Raw genomic sequence first — 20,926 nt, 5'->3', positions numbered from 1 at the left:
ACGGACAGGGAGCTAAAAGCGTACTTAGATAGCATGGCTCATGGTATAAAAACTCTTCTGTATGAAGCTATTTTTCACACATTAATTATATTTTTCTTTTACAATGGTACAAAAAAATAACACTAACAATATTATTAATATATTAACTGATCAAGGATGAGATATAATAATCTAGAGTCTGGAATGATATCCGCCAGCAACAACTAGAGTCTCTCCGGTGATATAAGAGGCTTCATCAGATGCTAAAAAGGCGGCAGCTGCGGCCATGTCTTCCGTGCTTCCATACCTCTTTAGTGGAGTCTCATCTTCAATCATCTTTCTCTATAAATAGTTATTTCAATCAATCAATCAGAAACTCATAGAATTTAAAATATACAAAATTCAAATATTTTGTGTAAGATCTATGTATGCATACAATATACTGTAACTACTATAAAAGTATTATTGACGAGGTTACGAGATTTGAATCGGTAATATTCGGTATATATAGTGTCATTTGTGTTTTTGTAATAATCCAATACTAGTATTGGTGCCCGGTTTTGCCCGGGCTACCTCTACTTACCATTAATTTTTTTCTAAATAAAATTACTTAAAGTTGTATAATCCATAATTTTATCATTAATATATTTTTCTATAACATATCCTAAAATTACGATGAAATAAATTTTGAGACAAATTCACTACTCCCGCTATTAATATTTTACTCTTATTAATGAAACAATAGTAATAACATTTCAGGGTCTTTTACTAAAATGACCATTTTCATTAAAGTATTTTCCAAACTAACCATTTTTAAATTTAATTCCCATTTTAACTATTGTTAAGGTTTTAACAATTTATTTGATTTTGACAATGGCTAGTTTGGGAAATAATTTGGGTAAAATGACTAATTCGATAAGAGATCTATACAATATCAAAAATTAATTTCTCATAATGAGAGCTAGTATGTACTCCGTTTATATATTTTCCAATATCGCATGGATATTAAACTTATACTTTTCTTTCCAATATTTACTTTTTCTAATCTTATTTTTGCAAATGTCACAATTATGTTTAATCACTTATATAGTTATATATGAGTATAATGTATGATTATATAAAAAAAGTTGGACGTGAATTGACTTCTCCCTCTATTTAACAAATCAGCCTTAGTCATTTTGCGATTCTTATGCAAAGAAAAGCCAACATTTAAATTATAAGCAAAGTGATAAAGTTACAACTAAATATTAAAAACCTCGAATATAATAATAATTGAAACTAAAAATTATGCCCATTTTACTTCTTCCCCTATTTTATAAATCATCCCATTTAATTTTTTTTATTTCCATAAAATAACACATTTGTTAAGAAATACTTTTTTACATTTACAGTAACTTTTATATGAAAGACAGATGCACAATGAAAAATTACAAAAATTAGAATAATAAGCAATATAAAGATTTAACAAAAACACACAAATTTTAAAATCCATGGATTGATAACAAATATATACATACTAATTGACATCATGAAAAAGCGAAAAAGTAACTGATTTTGATATTGTTGTATTTTTACCAAAGTAGCTATTTTGCCAAAATTTATTTCCCAAATTAGCTATTGTCAAGATTGATTATGTTTCTAAAGTTTTAAAAACGGTTAAAATGGTAATTAAAATTTGAGAATGGTTAATTTGGGAAATACTTTAAGAATAATAGTCATTTTAGCAAAAGACCCAACATTTCACTACTCGCTCATAATCATTGTTACTTCACTACTCCCGCCATAATTATTGTTACTGTCACTACTGCCGCATTAATATTAATAATTTCACTACTCCCGTTGTTGTTTCTACCACTTTCACTAATCTCGCTTATAATATTGTTAATTTTACTATTCAAATGAGTGATTACTATTAATTATGCAATATTATATATTATGGAATCTAACTTGAATTATTTATAACCTACTTATATTATATTTTTGTATTTGTATGTTAAATAATTAACATCTCTATACATCTAATAAATTATAAAGTTTAATAAAATTGCATAGATTTTAAATTTAATATATAATTTTATGATGATAATAATTAATAGTATTATAAGTGTGCATGTTTATACTAACTATTTATTTTATTTTAAGGAAATTGACCATCTTCTAATCTTCTATAAATATTTAGGAAAAATACCAAGCATATTCTTTCTTTTAGTCTCCTTGAAATTGACCATCTTAATTAATTATTTTATTTTAAAGAAATTGACCATCTTAATTTGTTATTTTATACCAAGCTTCAATATAATTTAATTTTAATCCAAACTATATAATATTTGTATTGAGATCCCTTAATCGGGTCCATCACACGGTGCTAGTGATTTAAAACTATATAGTATAATTAATTTGTATAACTTTCTTTAATTACATTGAAGTCCCTTGGTTTCTGGATTTAATATATAGTATTTATGTGTACTTACCACTGTCCCATTGTTTAGGAATATTTCAGAAAAGTGAGTAGGTACGAATCCTGAGGCGATACAGTTTACTCGAGTATTGGGCGCCATCTCCATTGCCAATGCCTGGAAATTAAACATGATTCATCATCAAAAGTATTTATGTAGAAAAGTTTAAAAAAATGAAACATTTTGAATGAACAATACCAATCCAACTCAATGACATTTTTTACCAAACCAAATTATCCTACTCAACCCGATCTAAAGATAATTTAAAGGCGGAGCTTAAAATGAAATTTTGAGGTAGCAAACTTTATTTTATGTTTAAGCTAAGGTCATATGTTTTAGGGTGTTATTGAATATCAAAAATCGATAATCTTAACTATTTCTATGGGGTTTTGGTAGCGAATTCTACCCCTATCTCGGCCCATGCCTAAAATGGACCTGTCCATTCCACTTACGACTTACTAACACGTGCTCCATGTTTGATTCTCTCTTGACCTCTTGTTGTGATAGCTTTGGCCATGGTATTAGATACGGGCAGCAATACCATATTTTTAATCGTTCTTCCCAAAATTTAGAAGAAGTTGTATTTAATGAAGTCGCAACCATACTAATAACACGGCCACTGAGATCGGTAGCTGCAACTTATTTTGCGAATAAGATCAGAATGAATTTGTATATGAGTATATGACCATGCACCAGAGCTAAAAGAACACGAAAATGAACTAGGAGTGGTACGACTCATATCTTGCACTCTTGCTGTGATGGTTCATACAATGAAAATAGATGATTGTTATTACCTTAGTGAGGCCAAGAAGCGCAGTTTTGGCTACGCCATACATGCCCGCCAATGGAAAAGGAGAATAAGCAGCAATTGTTGATATAAAAATGATGGAAGAACCTGCAACTAAGTGAGGTGCAGCATCCTGTGAAAGGAGACGATAAAATTGGGATGAAAGGAGTTATATAGATATCAATTTGAAATATAGATAACCTCGTGTTATAACAAATGCGAGAAAGATAAGTACATACGTCAATACGTGAAAAACAAACAAAAAAACAGACAAGCGGCTTTAAGTTGTTCACTATGGATGTGATAACTACGTCTATCGGTAGAAGAGAATAAAAGATAATTTATTGATATTGAGGAGTTACAAATTTCAGATTCAAATTATAGAAGTTATACTATGCTTAATTCCTAGGGTTAGGTTAAAAAAACTACTCCCTAAACCCTAAATAGAATTATGATCAATGAGATTCCGTGTATTCATTCAAAGCGGCAATTATAAGATTCAAAGCACTATTCAAGCCTAGATTATTAAGAAGTTTGACCGAACAAAACTTGGATTAACTCAAACTAACGTTGAAGAAGCTAAAGTCAACAATCGAAAGTGACTTATTTGCCGATAATCATTAACTTACTGGAACGTCATGAGGCACGCGGCACGCCTACTATCTTTAGCACCACGTTTACCTTCATTTTAAAACTAAATTAATCGCTTAGTTTATGTATAACCGGCCTCTCTCATTTGGCAATATTAATATCAAGCCATTGTAATTGATGTATATAGTTTGAAAAGCTGGTCAACGTTAAATCGTTAATGCGATCATCAAACTTTTACAGTGTAGGGATATTAATTTGTTTGAACATTTTAGGAAGGAAAGGAGAAACAACGCAAATTCTCACTGGAGACAGGGTAAATATCGCCATTTTAACACAAAATATTACAGCTCAGAAAACTGTTCGTTTAGCTTTTTATCATAAAAAAGAGTAAAAGTTTATTGTAAATGAGTCACATTACTCCGTCTTCAGCTTAAGACGAAAAGTGATCAACCGTCTTAAAGGAGATTTATTAATCAAACAAAGCAAAGGGATTAAACAGAAACATATAAAGTTTTTGCTTTGAATGTGGAAGATATTGGGTAAATTTGAGATTGATAAAGAACTTGCCTGGATGAGAAGCACAGACGCCTTGACATTGACATCCCATAATTTATCAATGGCAGCTTCTTTCGTGTTTAAAATTGTATCCGGTGTCGGATTCACTGCTGCATTTATTACAATCACGTCCACTTTCCCGTATTTCTGTCACCAACACCCCAACTTTATTATGCATGGTGAAATTCTACCTATGGATGCTTTATTTTATTATTAATCTCTACATATTAGTATATTACCATCAAACATCGAACTCTTCATTCATTTCACAACAAAATAATACTTCATCCGTCTTAGTTATTTGTTGTCCTTTGGTTTGGGCACTAAATGACAAGTGCAATAAATTGAGTGTGAATAATCAAATTACTCATCAAATTCAATCTTAAAATAGAAAGGACAACAAATGACTGAGACACCCCAAAATGAAAAAAGATAATAAATGACCGGGACGGAGGGAGTAAAGCTTTTACACACTTAATTAAGTATTACTCCTTCCGTCGCCCGGTCATTTGTTTATCTTTGGTTTTGATATAAAGACAAAGAAAAGGGGAGGAAACTATTTATAGATGGTGTTATTGAATAATAAGTGGATACTAGGTTATTTGGTTATCAAATTACCTTTAAAAATATTCTAAATATAAAAAAGGTAAATAAATAAAATTGAATAGGTAAACAAAGTAAAATGATAGCGGGCAAATTTGGCTGATGGAGAGCAGTAAGTGACTAACAACAATAATAATAGAACGTTAAATAATCTTATTTTTTAATCCTCTTTCAACAACTCCGTAATAAAATATTGTTGGTCTTGGAAGTACTTAGAGCAACTCCAATGATAAACTACAAAACTTTGTAGTTTGCCTTATGCCATTATTTTTCTAAGCAATAATACTTTCAAGCTATAAGAGCATCTCCAATGGTCAGCTACAATGCATTGTAGCTTGGTTTGTCATATCGATTTTTAAAGCTATTTGGTTTTTCGGCAACATACCGCTTTAATGCATGGTAAACTACAATATATGTAGCTTGTATGAGTCTCACATACTTGCTTTCATCCAATGAAAATTTACCTTTTATTTTTTTTCCTAAAGCAAGCATGTAGCTTGGTAGAGCTACCATGCTTGCAAGCTACATCTCACTTTTCCATCTCCAATGGTAAGCTACATGCTTATTATTTTGCAAAAATTGCAAGCAGGTCCTTATAGAGAACCATTGAAGATGCTCTAACATCCTCCAATGGCATACTACGATAGATGTAGCTTAAATGGCCCCACGTAACATATAAATATTGTAATATAAATTATTTTATTATTTTGTAGTTACTTATTTTATTTCAAGCTACGTAGCTTGACAAAGCTACATCGGCTTACAAGCGGTAACATATTTTTATACTTAAATGGTAAGCAACATGCTTGATAATTTATAATAATTGCAAGCAAGTCCTTATATGGAACCATTGGAGTTTCTCTAAGCCATGTTAGCAACATGCATATTGGCATTGATAGGTTACTTTTACAAGTACTCACCCCGCTCTACTCTCATTTGATGAGAAATAGACCAAATTAAATTTGAAAGATTAAATTATTAATTTAAAACTTTTCGAGAATAAATAGGTAATTAATTGGGTGAAACACCCTAAATTAAAATAGATAAACAAATAACTGGGACGATACTTCCTTTAATTTCATTTATTGTTCCCTTTCTTTTTGGCATAAGAAATAAGGGAATCAATTCATACCACACAATACAGATAAGCCCACATTAAATTGATTTTTAACCACATAAGTTGTCCAAAAAAGAAAAGAGGAAATAATAAAAAAATGGATAGAAAAAAAAAGAGGAACAATAAATGAAATTGGAGAGAGTATTATCTATATGTGATTACCTGAATAGTTTGGTATATGAGATTTTTCCTTTGAGGTTCACTCGAGACATGACAAACTACACCCAACACTTGAATCCCTTTACTCTTTAGCTTCTCACTTGCTTCATCTACATTTTTCTGCATTAAATAATAGAGTAAAAAGACTAATTAACAAATTACTTCAAAAAAAATTAAAAGAGAAAATTATAACTGGAACAAAGGAGGTACTACGTACTCCGTAATACAAGGTGTATGATTAAGCACAATATATTAATCTGGTCGAAAATTCTCAGACTAATATGTAGAGAATATAAGGTAAATTTGTTTTCAGGTGAGTTTCGAGTCATAAAAAAAATGAGCGATATGTAAGGGGAACGAACCTGCTTACGAGAAGAGATGACAACAGAAGCGCCTTCAAAGCCAAGACGCTCGGCAATGCTATAACCAATACCTTGAGTTGATCCTGTTATTATTACCACCTTACCTACGTATCTCTTTCCTATCTTCTCCATTTTTCTCTTTTTTGTGAATTGTTTGAAAAATGCACGTTCTAATACAACCCTGCTATTAATAGAAAGATTCTCACTTTTTTAATAACAATTTCACAAGTCGTTCAACTTTGTTCGGTATTTGTTTATATAGATTGATAGGTAAGATTTTCTTAGTGCAAGTAGTTGTTGTCCTCCCTCCCTAGTCCCTTCACATTTGTACTTCCGATTTGACTTTACGCGTTCTTCATAATGCTATTTTGATCACTTTTTTCAACATATATTTATAACTTTTTGTTAGAGATACTAGAATATATTATTAGATTTAGGAAAATAAAATAAGGAAGATATTATGTGGTATCATAATATTCTATAAGATATTAGTATTGGTGCCCGGCTTGTGACCTTTCACAAGGAGTAAGTGGGAGAACAAGTGGGAGAGAGGTTGTGAGAGGTCGCAAGCTTATGACGGTTACAAGCAAGACGGTCTGTTTGTGAAATTGGTAAAACTCAGTTTGGGATAAAAGTTAAGGTAATAAGATCCAACAATGGTCTTGAATTTGATGATAAACAATGAACATAGTATTTTTCATAAAATGGTGTGGTGGAAGGAAATCATAAGCATATTCTTGTGATTGGAAAGCTCGTCATATACTTGACAATTACTGACTCACCTGAATCACCTGATATTTTATTCTGTTCAAACTCTATACCTCTTTAGTGGAGTCTCTCCGGTGATATAAGAGGCTTCATCAGATGCTAAAAAGGCGGCAGCTGCGGCCATGTCTTCCGTGCTTCCATACCTCTTTAGTGGAGTCTCATCTTCAATCATCTTTCTCTATAAATAGTTATTTCAATCAGAAACTCAGAACATAAAGGATAAAAAAAAATTCAAATATTTTTGTGTAAAATCTATGTATGCATACAATATGGGATAACTAATACTCCATACGTCTCGGTCAATTGTTGTCCTTTGGTTTTGGCACAAAGACTAAGGAAAGTGGAGGGGGCCAATTATTAAATGACATGTGAAACTAATTGAGTGTGGATGATTAAATTGTTCATCAAGTTCATTCTTAAAATAAAAAGGACAACAATTGATTGAGACACCAAAAAATGGAAAAGGACAACAAATGACCGGGACGGAGGGAGTAATCTACTATAAATCTATAAGCATAATTGCATTGTTGAATACGTAATGGAGTATGAATATATTGTGAAGAATTTGTAGAATAAAAAGCTGAATGACTAAGTGGTTGTATTCCTTTGTGGGAATATTTTTAACTCCATTAATTGCATGCATCATAATCTGAAGCATCAAGTTTTTTGGCAGATTATCAAGAGTGATGCCTGATGGATAATTTGATCGGATAATGGGTTCACAAAGGCTGTGAATGGTAAGTGGATATTGAGATCCTTTACACAATGTGATATCACTAGATTATGTAAAATCGGAGAGGAATATTGCGGATCCTCTCAAGAAAGGCCTCTGCAGAAAATTAGTGCTGAAGTCAGCACGAAGAATGGGTTTAAAGCCTATTGGGAGTGAATCGTGACGGGGATCCCCCACTTGGGTTTACCAAGTTCAATGGGTCAAATGAAGTCACGAGGATCTCATGTTGTAATACTACTATCATCTATCTATAAATATTATTAAAAGGCATCCTAAAAAATGCCAATTAGACAAAGCCACGTAGGATGTAGAAAAACCACGTAGGATGTGGAAAAGCCACATAGACATTCACATTGGCACCTTGGTTAAGATTGACACACGCCTACCCAATCATTCTCCACGCAGACTTATTTTAATTGAATGTTTTGTAATAAAACATGTTAATGAATTGATTAAAGTTCTTCATAGTTTTTTTTTTTAATTTATTTTCATATGATGAAATATTGGTTGAAAATGGTATATATTTTTTTTAGGTAAAAAGTTAAACTTAACTTTCCTGAAATTGTACCACTTAAAATTTACACCTACATCTATTTATTTAAGATCGTTATATAAACGCTTTTAATAAAAAAATAATAATTGTGAAGTTTATTAATATTCTTAAAAGTAAATGTATGACATTTTATTTCATATACTATTTAAGATCAATAATAATAATAGTAATTTTCATTAACATTTTTTCCTATTTGTTTTACCTCTTGAGCTCCTCACTAATGAATTATCTTATTTAATAATTCTTATAACTCAAAAATAAATGAAAAGGCAAATTAAAAGATAGTAATCAATAGTTTATAATGGCTACTAAACCTACAATAGTTTTCATTCACTAATCCTCCATTTAAGAACTATTACTCATGAACTTCCAAATTACAAACTATATTTCATGGTTAAATTAAAAAAATTCAAAAAAATAAAAGATGTAACTTACCAAAATTCACATCAAAATATCTTAATTTAAAATTAAAATTCTCATTTTATAATAAAAACATTGTTAGTGAATCGATTAACAGTTTTCATAGTAATATAGCTCATAAAATTTATACATTTATTTATTTATTTAAAATTACACAAACATGAAAACCAAAATAAATGAATAGCTTAATAATATTCTTAAATGTAAAATTATGGCATTTTATATTCAACCATTATTTAAGTTCAACCCACGATAATTTTCACATAAGTCCAATGATTTTCTTAAAGGCATCGTCGAATTTTCTCATAAGTCTCTTCTTATTCCCTACCCTAGCCTAACCGTTACTCCATTTAACTCTCATACTAATTTTGCAATAATTCCTACCACCATAAAGATTATATAAAGCAACCCATTATATACAACCTTTGAATGCTTTTGTTTTTTTTTCCTAATTAATATTTATGTCATTTAAAGTTTGTGAACATTAATTTTAGTGTACATCATTTAACTTCCAAATTAGCATTATTTAGCCTCTCCTATTTAAGATCGTCTCATTTGTTTTCCTCCAAAACAATCATTTGGGGATGGTAAAAATTTGCATTATTTTCTTTAATTTGAATTTGGAATGACGAATTACTAATTTTTGTATTGTTTTTTGTTTTATTTTGTTTCGTAGGCGGTACGAAAGGAAGACCTTGTGGTGAAGTCGTTTGGTTAGTGGCTAACTCTTTTTTTCTTTTTCTTGTAAAAGGTTAACTCTTATTAATCAAATAAACCAATTACAAAGCAAAGCTAATACATCATCACTCTTAGCTAACAAAAGAACTCATCATTTCCTTACTAGGCATCTCATTTTGCCAAGCATACATCCTTAAAGCACACTCCACAGGTAAATTCACTTTTTTATACAACTAACAATTTCAATATTTCAATTTGGTTTTAAAGTTTTCTAATTCGTACATAATCAAATTCTAAAATTTATGAATTTTTATTAGATAATGATCAAAATTAAAGAATAGGAATATGTATCAATGATGAAATAAATTCCGATTTTATTTGATATTCACAAAAAAAGTCAATTATCTAAATTTTTAATTTTTCTAGAGATAATCCGTGATTTTCACGGGTAACAAAACTAGTTCCTATTTTAATAAAAGTGATGTAGTATTCTTTCCATCTATTGAGCTATTTCTGTCATGTGAGGAAGGTTGAGCTATGATCTTAATAAGTCCATAGTCCTTGTTTAAGGATGGTTTGTGACATTCAAACCTGATGGACTTACCTATGTGAATGTTGGGGAAATGCCCTACCCCCTATGAGGTTTTTAGGCTTTAGGACCTCTAGAGCGTTCAGGAGATCCCAGGCATGTGAGGGGCACCTTTTATAACATTTCGCGAGGACGAACACATATTTGAATGCAGGTTTGTGCGCAATTATCCGTTACAAACTACCGTGGAGAGTCCAATGCCGAGAGCAACTCGATACGGCTGTAGCAGGTAATTGTATGCACTTGGTGACAATTAATTCCTCAGGAACATTGTCATATTAAGATTTACGTTCTGTTGCCTTACACCAGCTATTCCTTTTCTCTTCTTTTGAATCATGTGGGGGATTGTTGAAGTTAGTGTTTCAAAAGAAGCAAATTGTAATTCCCAATTTATTGATGATAGTTTTCCAAATTGATTGTACATTGTCCCATACTTAATTTATGAGATTTTCCACATTGATTGTGTAGTATCCTAAAATTACCATTTTACGATACTAGTGATTTACGATACCCATTTCACTACTATATAAACCCCAACTCTACCACAGAAAAAAAGACACAACACATTTTCACATCTAGTCCTTCCATAATACTTATCTTTCATAGCTGATTTTGGCAACGTTCTGTTAGTAATTCTCAATCCGAGTATTTGTCGTACACCTTAGACTCGGAAGTCGTGTAACACTGGGAAGTTGGTTGCTAAGAGGTCGTGTGTATCGAGCGGGACAAATTCAACTTTAGGGCACTGATTCTATCACGTCACGATTCTCTTCAAGTTTTGTAAGTTTATCTGTTCATTATCCGTCTTATAGTCATACCGCCTACATGTATGACAATGTAATTTGTGTTTTTGTAATAGTCCAATACGTGTACTTACTACTGTCCCAGTGTTTAGGAATATTTCAGAAAAGTGAGTAGGTACAAATCCTGAGGCGATACAGTTTACTCGTGTATTGGGTGCCATCTTCGTTGCCAATGCCTTAAAATTCACAAATTCTCATTTGTGACGGCGATATCCGTCACAAGCTTGTGACGGATACCGTTTCCTCTCACAAAATGTCCATTGAGAGATGAGTGGGAAGCACATGGGGGGGTTCCCCACCTTGTCCCCTCTCCCTTTTTGTGAGAGGTCACAAGCTTGTGACGGGATTAGCCCGTCACAAGCAAGACTAGCTGCTGAAAATTAAACATGTTTCTGTTAAGGATATAAAATCGTCACAATCAAAACCGAGTCAAAGCTTATCCAACGCTGCAACAAACTCAAGGCAATAGTCCAATCTTCTCCTATTTATTCTCGTTTGTTATTTAGTCCTTGTGTAATTCCTTGTTAGGTATTGTTAGCTTATACTCCCTCCGTACCACACCAAAGATAACGTAGGAAAAAATAGATTATTTAAGAAAAGGTGGAAAAAATAAGGGTAAAGAGGGAAAAAATAGGTGGAGTATGTAATTGTGGGTTGGTAGTTGGGGGTATGTAATAACATTTTGTGTAAATATCAAATGGGTATAAGGATAGCTTGGTAATGTTGTGGGTCAAATAAGGAATGTTACCTTTGGTGTGATATGTCCGTTTATAGTAAGTGTTACCTTTGGTGTGGTACAGAGGGAGTATTTAGGATTTTGTTATCAGCTACTTACTATATATATGTACCTTATGTAAACTATTATAAACGATGTTACTTTTTCACATACGGCTTTTACCTTTTCACATACATTTTTTCATAAAGTTTCCATACTCTACCCTTTTCCTAAATCTAAAAAAATTAGGTTTTTTATGTACCATCTTCCCTAAAATTAAAACATATTTCTTCTAAAACTCGAACAATGGAATATAATTCTTCAAATTCTTCAATTAATGAAGTAATAATAATTTGTTTAGCAATTATTAAAACTTCTTTATTATTTATTAATTATTTTGTCCTAAAATTAGGGTTTATAATCATACTAAAAGGTCTTCAATTACGTTGATGGCGGAAGGCAAGGTGGTTTGTTTGTTAGACGGTGGTGTTTTGAGCAGGGTATGGTGGACGATGGTGGTCGGAGTAGAGAAGGGGAGTGCGGGGGAAGGGGAGTGTCGGAGCAGGGAATGGTTGTTAGAGCAAACAAGGGGATTGAGGGGGATGGGGAGTGCGGGGAGGGGCAGTGGTCGAAACAGGGAATGGTGGTCGGAGCAGAGAAGGGGAGTGCGAGGGATGGGGAGGGGAGTGCCGGCAGTCGCGGGAGGAGGGGAGCCCGTGGCAGAGAGGTGGCTGGCCGAGGTCGGCAGGCATGGGGTCGGCCGGAGTAATGGGTTTCCGGCGTGGTGGTGGTTAATGGAGTTGTGTGGTGGTTAATGGAGATGGGTGGTGGTGATTTAATGGTGAAGGGAGATGAAGGAAGGAAGAAAAAAATTGATTGGGTAAAGGAATGAAGAAATGACAAGGATAACATTGTAAATTACGTATGTGAAAGAGTAAAAGTCGTATGTGAAAAAGCAATACCCATTATAAATTATCAATACAATTCAAACTATCTTATTCTTCACATGATATCACGAGTCTACTGATCCTCACGATCATAATTCGCAAAACGCCCTTCTTTTTCACATCTTCTTCTCGTTTCCGTCTCTCTTTCGATTCGACCACCATAGCCTCCCACCAACTCTAACTCGCCAACTCTGCCAAACCCGTTGTTCCCCTCACCTTGGTTACCTTCACCCATTGCATCCAATTGAAGGACACCGTTACCTACCATCAATGGAGGTTTCAAGTCTATGCTATTATGTACGGACTTGTACTCTTCAATTATCTTGATAGAACCGCTTCTCCACCGCCAAAAACAATCATTCTCCATCCCGTCCCACCCGAAAATGCCACCACCACTAACCCGAATCCAGCCTATTCCACATTGTATAGGCTGGACCAGCTCATCCTTGGTGCTCTTACGGGTACCTTATCGCCACCTATTTCTGCCCTTATTGTTAACGATGCCATGTCACACGCGGCTTGGACTAATTTTTCTCGCACCTTTGCTAACTCCTCTCGCGGGCATCGTCATCATATTAATGACCGCCTTGAGAACATCTCAAACTCTGATGACATGTCCATCACTGATTACATGACGGCCATTAAAGCATGTATCGATGACCTTGCTCTACTTGAGCATCCGATGGATGTCGATGAGATTACCAACAAGATTCTCAACGGATTAAACCAAGACAAGTATGGTGTTGTTATTGAGGCGGTCCATGCTCGCGATACGTCCATTTCATTCGAAGCTCTTCATGAAAAATTAATACAACACGAACTCCGCTTGAAGAATTCCCCTGCCTGTTCACACTTCACTCCATCTGCCAATGCTGCTTCTTATCGCTCCAACAATACCCGCACCAATTATCAAACCCGTACTCCCTCCTAAATTCCAAATCATCCAAATACAATGCCAATAATACCAATGCTTCTAACCCACCCGTCTATACTAAACCCTATAAAGGCCGCTGTCACTTTTGCGATACTCCAGGTCATGTCGCATCTGACTACTATATTCTCCAACAACGATACCCGAATGCTGTCTTCCCTACCAGCAAACCACGTGGTCCTCCTTCTCAGGCTCACATTGTGACACATCAAACACCACAACCGTCACACACCTGGACTGTCGTTAGTGGTGCGTCCCATCATATTACAAACGACCTCAACACTTTATCGCTCCATCAACCATACGAAGGTCCCGATAACCTGGTCATTGGGGATGGTTCTGCTCTTGCCATAACACATTCTGGTTCTTTCTCCTTCTCCTCTAATTATTTATCTCTTCAATTCAATAAGGTTCTTGTTGTTCCTTCAATTTCTCAAAAATTATCATTCGTTTCTCAATTTTGCTCCGACAATAATGCCTATGCAATTTTCTCACCTACTTATTTTTGTGTTAAGGCAATCCCGACGGGAACGATGCTTCTTCAAGGTCCACTTATTGACGGGTCTATATATATGGTCTCCCAATCCGCCTAAATTCCATCTAGCCATAGCTCCATGTCAAGCGTTGTGGCACCATCGACTTGGCCATCCTTCCAACAAAGTCTTGCAAATTTTTAATTCCAAATTTAATTTACGTATTTCCCTTTCCGATCAATGTATTGCTTGCCATTTGAATAAGAGCCACAAACTTCCATTCAGTCAGTCTACACTTTGTTCTACTGCTCCTCTTGGTCTCATATTTTCCGACTTATGGACCTCTCATGCCGTGTCTAACGATTCCTTTAAATATTATGTTATTTTTGTCGACCATTTCACACATTTTATTTGGTTTTATCCTTTAAAACGAAAATCCGACACTGAAGCTATGTTCCTCAAATTCCGAGCCATTGTTGAAAAATTCTTTAATAAACCAATTAAACAATTCTATTCCGACAACAATTGCGAATTCACAAAATTTACAGTCCATCTCAATTTTAATGGCATTACCCATTTAACGTCTCCACCACATACATCCGAGCATAACGGTTTTGCTGGGCGTCATCATCGGCATATCGTTGAAACTGGTCTCTCATTAATTACCCATGCCCAACTCCCGACCTCCCTCTGGCCTTACGCCTTCGCTACAGCTACTTATCTTATAAACCACCTCCCAACTCCGTCTCTCTTAAATAATTCTCCATACACTAAATTTCAGCGTGACCCAAATATTTCCAAACTTCATAATTTCGATTGTCTATGTTTTGCTTGGCTCCGTTCGTATACCACTCATAAATTACAACCCCGCTTTGTCCAATGCATCTTTGTTGGATATTCTTCAACTCAAGGTGCGTATCTTTGCATTGATTCACTTACGTCTCGTGTCTATGTTTCCCGTCATGTAAGGTTTATTGACGACGAATTCCCGTATACTTCTCTTATGAAATCATCCACTCCTTCTGCCTCATTAACCTCCTGGGATTGGTGCCCTCTCATGCTTCATCTCCTATTTCCCACCCCACCTGTTCATCTGCCCATTACCTCTCCTCAGTCCACACACAACAATTCCCTCCCTCACGCTTCCTCACCTGACACCTCTACCAACACTACAGTGCAACCCGACACCTCTGTTTCTGCCTCTGCCTCTGCTCAACCCGAAACCCTATCACTCCCTCTGCCTCTCCCTCACCGCCTCCCCTACCTCCCCTCCTCCTTGACCAGCCACCCGTCTTTCTCACAATATCCCTAAACCAAACCCGCGATATGCCAAATCTACCTCCAGTATCTCTACCCTAAAATCCACCTTTGTTCCCTTCACTATTAAGCAAACACTTATTGACCCGTTGTGGCGCACTGCGATGCAAGCCAAATTAGATGCCCTTTCTCGCAATAATACATGGACAGTTGTCTCCCCTGATTCTGCCCCTAATATCATTGGTTGCAAGTGGGTTTTTCGTATCAAATATAATCCCGACGGAAGTCTCAAGCAACATAAAGCCTGCTTTGTTGCTAAAGGCTTTCACCAACGACCTGACCTTGATTATTCCGACACCTTTAGTCCTGTCATTAAGCCTACTACCATTCGCCTTATCCTCTCCCTTACCATCACTCATGGTTGGTCGCTTCGTCAGATTGATATAAATAATGCCTTCCTCCAAGATATATTAAACGAGAATGTTTACATGATTCAACCACCTGGCTTTGCCAATCCCGAGTTTCCAAATCATATTTGAAAGCCTAGCAAAGCGATTTATGGTTTAAAACAAGCCCCCTGTGCTTGGTATACCGATCTTAAAAACTATTTTGTTTCTTATGGTTTTAGAAATTCTATTTCCGACCCATCATTATTTATTTATGACCGTGCTAACATCCGTCTATATGCTCTTGTTTATGTTGACGATATTGTTGTTATAGGCCCATCGACGATTGAATTTAACAATTTTATCCTTGCTATCTCTAATCGTTTTGCCCTTAAAAACCTTGGTCTTCTCTCTTATTTCTTAGGTATTGAAGCTAATCCAACAGCGTCAGGCGTACAAGTTAATCAGTCCAAGTATATTTCCGATGTTCTTACTCGTCACAATATGCTGGATTGTAACCCATCCGCAACGCCTATGCTCTCATATCCGCCTCTGACACGACAGACAATCAACTTATTATGGATGAGACCAACTATCGTGCTATTGTTGGTAGTTTATAGTATCTTTCGCTCACGAGGCCTTATATTGCTTACCCGGTTAATAAGCTTGATCAATTTCTTAAGCATCCGACCTCCGCTCACTGGACTACTCTAAAGAGGCTGTTACGTTTTTTAAAGGGAACAATTCATCATGGCATTCATCTAAAACGAAATTCTCTATTCAATCTTCATGGCTTTTGCGATGCGGATTTGGGTGGCAATCACGATGATTATATTTCCACCACTGGTTATGTTGTATTTCTTGGACAAAATCCGATTTCATAGTCGTCTAAGAAGCAACGTGCTCTCTCGTTCCTCCACTGAAGGTGAATTCAGAGCCATAGCCGACACTACCTCTGAAGTCCTATGGCTAAAGTCTTTCTTTTCCGAGCTTAATCTCTCGTTATCCATCTCACCAGTCATTTTTTTTTCTGATAATCTTGGAGCAACAAATTAATCTACCAATCCCATATTTCACTCAAGGATGAAGCACCTTGCCCCTGTTTTTTATTTCGTCCGAGAACAAGTTTAATTGGGTACGATACGCATGTAATACCCGCCCTGTTAGGGAACCGTTGATTGACCTTAGACATATATCTAGACCTTTGGAAGCCTTACGAGTTCAACCTTGTGACATAGTAACCCTTGGAGTTTAGGAAGCTCGATCTAGCGGGGGCTACTCAATCGAGTAGCTCAGTGACTCGATCGAGTAGAGGCCTCTCGATCGAGTAAGTCCCATACTCGATCGAGTGACTGGAGTTCAGCGGTAAAATATAAATCGAGGAATCGTGAAACCGAAATCATTTCATTTCATTTCTCCTAAACTTAACTACCGTCACATCTCTCTTCTTCACCCATATTCGTCCTTTTGGAGCCCTTTGTGAGTTGAGACACCATGAGGATGGGAAGCATGAGTCAGGTAGCGGTCTTGTCGCCGGAACGCTATATATAGGTATGTCATCATCATCATCATCGTCTTCCCTAGTTTTGGTTATGGTTGTGGTAGTAGTAATAGAGTTATCATACTGTTTGTAATAGGTGGTTATGGTGGTTGCTTGTCATCTTATGGTAGTATGCGGTATTGCTGCGGATTGCTAAAGGTAGGTTTTCCTACTCAGTACTGTTGGTTGTTTAGTATGTTGATTGTAGTGCCTGATTGGATTGGTATTGTGGTTGGTAGTGTGGATTAGTTGTAGTTGGTTGTTTTATGTTTGTCTCTGGTTCGTGAGGTGCACCATTGGCTGAGTGGAGTCACTTGCGAGAGTGACTTCACGCCCTTGATTCGCCCTTTGAGGAACCCGCCACAAAAGGGGATGTGCACATTAAGGAACATGAGTTTGCGCTCGGTATTGATGAGCGGGACTTAGGAGGGAAAGGCTGTGCCCCCCCATTGGCGGTGTGGATTACCGGTTGGGGCCTTAATTGTTGGAGTAAGTGTCCTCGACAATAATGCGATCACATGTTTAAATCTCATAATAAGAATGCATGAGGGAAAGTAATATTTTATTGTCAACTGATCCACATTAATCGGTAATGATTGGCTCACTAGAGTTTGACATTACTGTCGTATGACGGTGGTGATCAGTTGATCCCTTAAGGTCATACCTCTAGGGTAACACACTTAATTGTTTAATTAATTAATTGTATGTTGATACAAGTGAATTAATTCCTTAAATTGAACAAATTTTATTTATAAGAGAGAGTTTTATATCTTATTGTAATTTGATTAAATAAGATTCAATTTAGTAATTAATTTTGTTATATTACTAAAATTAATTAATGTTTGTGAAACATTTGAGATGAGAGTAATTAGTTAATTATAATTACAAGATGTTGTAGATTATATTATGTAGACTTAATGTGACCCATTTTATTTATATATAATTGTGAATTACTTGTTAATTTGTTAAATGTAATTTATTTAAATATATAATGATATTTAATTTGTTAAATATGCATTATTATGCCTAATGACATATTACTTGTCATATGTCACACAAATTACAAATGACAAATTACAAAAGATAAAATGGAGTCCATTTGACATATGAATGCCGGTTTTAAGTAGGTTGTTTATGGTTTTATGGTTTATTGTTTTTTAATTGAGAAACACCATCATGACTACCCTAAACTAGACCTACACCTAGCCTTTCTTGTGAAGACAACAAGCAAATTGAGAAGAACAATTTTGGCTCCCAACAAGAGCCAAAACCGGCTCCCTCTTCTCTATATGAGAACATTGGTTCTCATTTATCTTGGGTAGAAAAACTTATGCTTATCTCTCTTATATTCTATCATCCTCTCTCACATAAAAATGGTTTTATGAATAATTTGTTCAAAATCTCTAATATTATTCCACCATTAATAGAGGTAGTAAGCAATAATATTAGTTACTCCCTCCTATTCTGAATAACTCTCCTCATTGGAATGTGATACGGAAATTAAGGGTGTTTGAATTAAATAAGCTAAATTATTGTGGTAGGGTGAGGTAATTGGCGAGAGGAAAGGTATTATGGGGTATTATTGTGGTGTGAGGTGATTAAAATAAGTATTGTTGTGGAGGAAGGTGATTAAAATAAGATAAAGTATGATATTGTGGGGGTATTGTTGTGTGGTGAGGTGATTAAAATAAGTATAAAACTTTACTAAATATGGAAAGGGGGAGAGTATTGTGAATAGATGAATAAGGAAAGGGGGAGAGTTATTTAGAATATGAGGGAGTATTATTTTTAAGGGCATATATACTAATTTCTAGTATCTAAATTTGTATATGTATTAAGAGTGATTATCTTGGTACAAATCCTTGAGGAGTAGATCCTACCATTGGATCTAAGGGTTTTCTTGGAGCATTTGGATTTTATTAAAGAAGACTAATTTGGAAGGAGTTCAATTAGTATATCCATTTCGGCCCTTATTGTAAGTAGATCGGTTTTCTTCTTACTTTGCATTATATTGTTATGCATGCATAAGATCTTATTAGTTTATGACTAAACTAGAATTTATTAAGTTATTAGAAATGTCTAATAAGAGATTAATGAATCTTACAATTGGTATCAGAGCAAAGGTTGTTGCATGCATAATCGGTTTTTGTTTTTTCCGAGTTAAAATGTTAACATATAAAACTTGTATTTTGTGATTTATGATGATAAAGACCACAAAATTTTTGCATGTTAAACATTCCGTCCTAAATTGATTTTAGGTCATTTTGATGATTTATGGTATCTTATTGCTCTTTAATATGATTTTTAGTATTTTTATTACATTTTATTGAATAAAATGACACTTAAAATACTAAAATTAGTTTGACTATGATTCTGACCTTAAAATTTTTATACGAACTCACATGCATATTTTACTTATTGTATGTAAAATTTCGTATAAAAGTGTTTTATATTGCATGATTTATGATTTTTACATGATAAAAATTGATTAAATAGAGGTATTTTTGTCAAATATAGTTAAACTTCGTTTCTGCCCATGAAATTTTAGTATGTTGTCACATGTAATATTTACACTCTGTACGTAAATTTTGAAGTAAAATGGTTTTATTTTACATGATTTATGATTTTTAGATGTAAAAATCACATAAATAGTGACTATTTTGGCAAATATAGCTAAAATAAATTTTATGGCATGAAATCTTTTTCCAAAGTTATATATATGATATAAACATCAGATCTTAAGTTACATGTCAAATTTCTTTTGATTTAAGTGGTTATTAATTTTCATGTGATAAAAATCGATAAATAACAACTTTAATAGTCATTAATATAAAATTAGTTTTTTGGACTTAAAAATTTGTCATTTCCAAGTTCTGGAAATTTATATAGAATATTCAAAATTTTAAATTATGATTTTTACATAATTTTATGTTTAATTTGGAATTAAAAGGGTAAAGTTGTGTATTATGCGATTTATTTGTGAAATAAATTAAAATATTCTATGGGTAATTTTTTATTAAAATTTTGGAATGTTGGGAATTTTCCAGAATATACGAAATTATGATTTTGAAATTTTCGAATTTTTATGACTTTTTGGGAATTATTTCCTTATTATTATGAATAATAGTGTTTAAAGAGCAATAATAAAATATCAAGTTGAATTATTGTCAAATATTTAGTGAAGACTAAATTTTTGAGTTCTAAGAATGTTGGGGTAATTAAATTGGAAATAGATTTGATTTATGTAATATTGTGTGATTTTAATAAATTAATAGTCACAATTATCCATAAAACCGGACCGAATATATGATATTAGCTTAAATAGGGCGATTGGACACATCACATGGCATGTTTTATACATATATTAATGATGCATTTTTATGAATGTCATATTTTAATTTTATATAATTTTGAATTATGTATTTGTACTTAGTATGACCTTAGTTTTAATCGATATTACCCGTAATGTAAGGGATTACCGATTCGGTTGTACTTTAATGTGATCTCGTATCACTTTTATTTTT

The 20,926-nt window shown here is 34.1% G+C and overlaps 1 protein-coding gene across 1 annotated transcript; it reads right to left on the bottom strand.

Moving 5' to 3' along the window:
* Positions 1-170: 170 nt before the first annotated feature.
* Positions 171-6,776, bottom strand: LOC141614874 (tropinone reductase-like 3). The gene is made up of 6 exons (XM_074433575.1): positions 6,610-6,776; positions 6,251-6,367; positions 4,381-4,515; positions 3,230-3,355; positions 2,451-2,552; positions 171-321 (listed from the first exon to the last, which is right to left on the bottom strand). Exons 1-6 carry the CDS (start codon positions 6,739-6,741, stop codon positions 172-174), a joined length of 762 nt encoding a protein of 253 aa, XP_074289676.1. The 5' UTR covers positions 6,742-6,776; the 3' UTR covers position 171.
* Between the last annotated feature and the right edge of the window lie 14,150 nt (positions 6,777-20,926).

The sequence above is a fragment of the Silene latifolia genome, chromosome 11, assembly GCF_048544455.1.
Source record: "Silene latifolia isolate original U9 population chromosome 11, ASM4854445v1, whole genome shotgun sequence".
NCBI classification, from domain to species: Eukaryota; Viridiplantae; Streptophyta; class Magnoliopsida; order Caryophyllales; family Caryophyllaceae; genus Silene; species Silene latifolia.
This window is presented reverse-complemented; position numbering and strand designations above follow the sequence as displayed.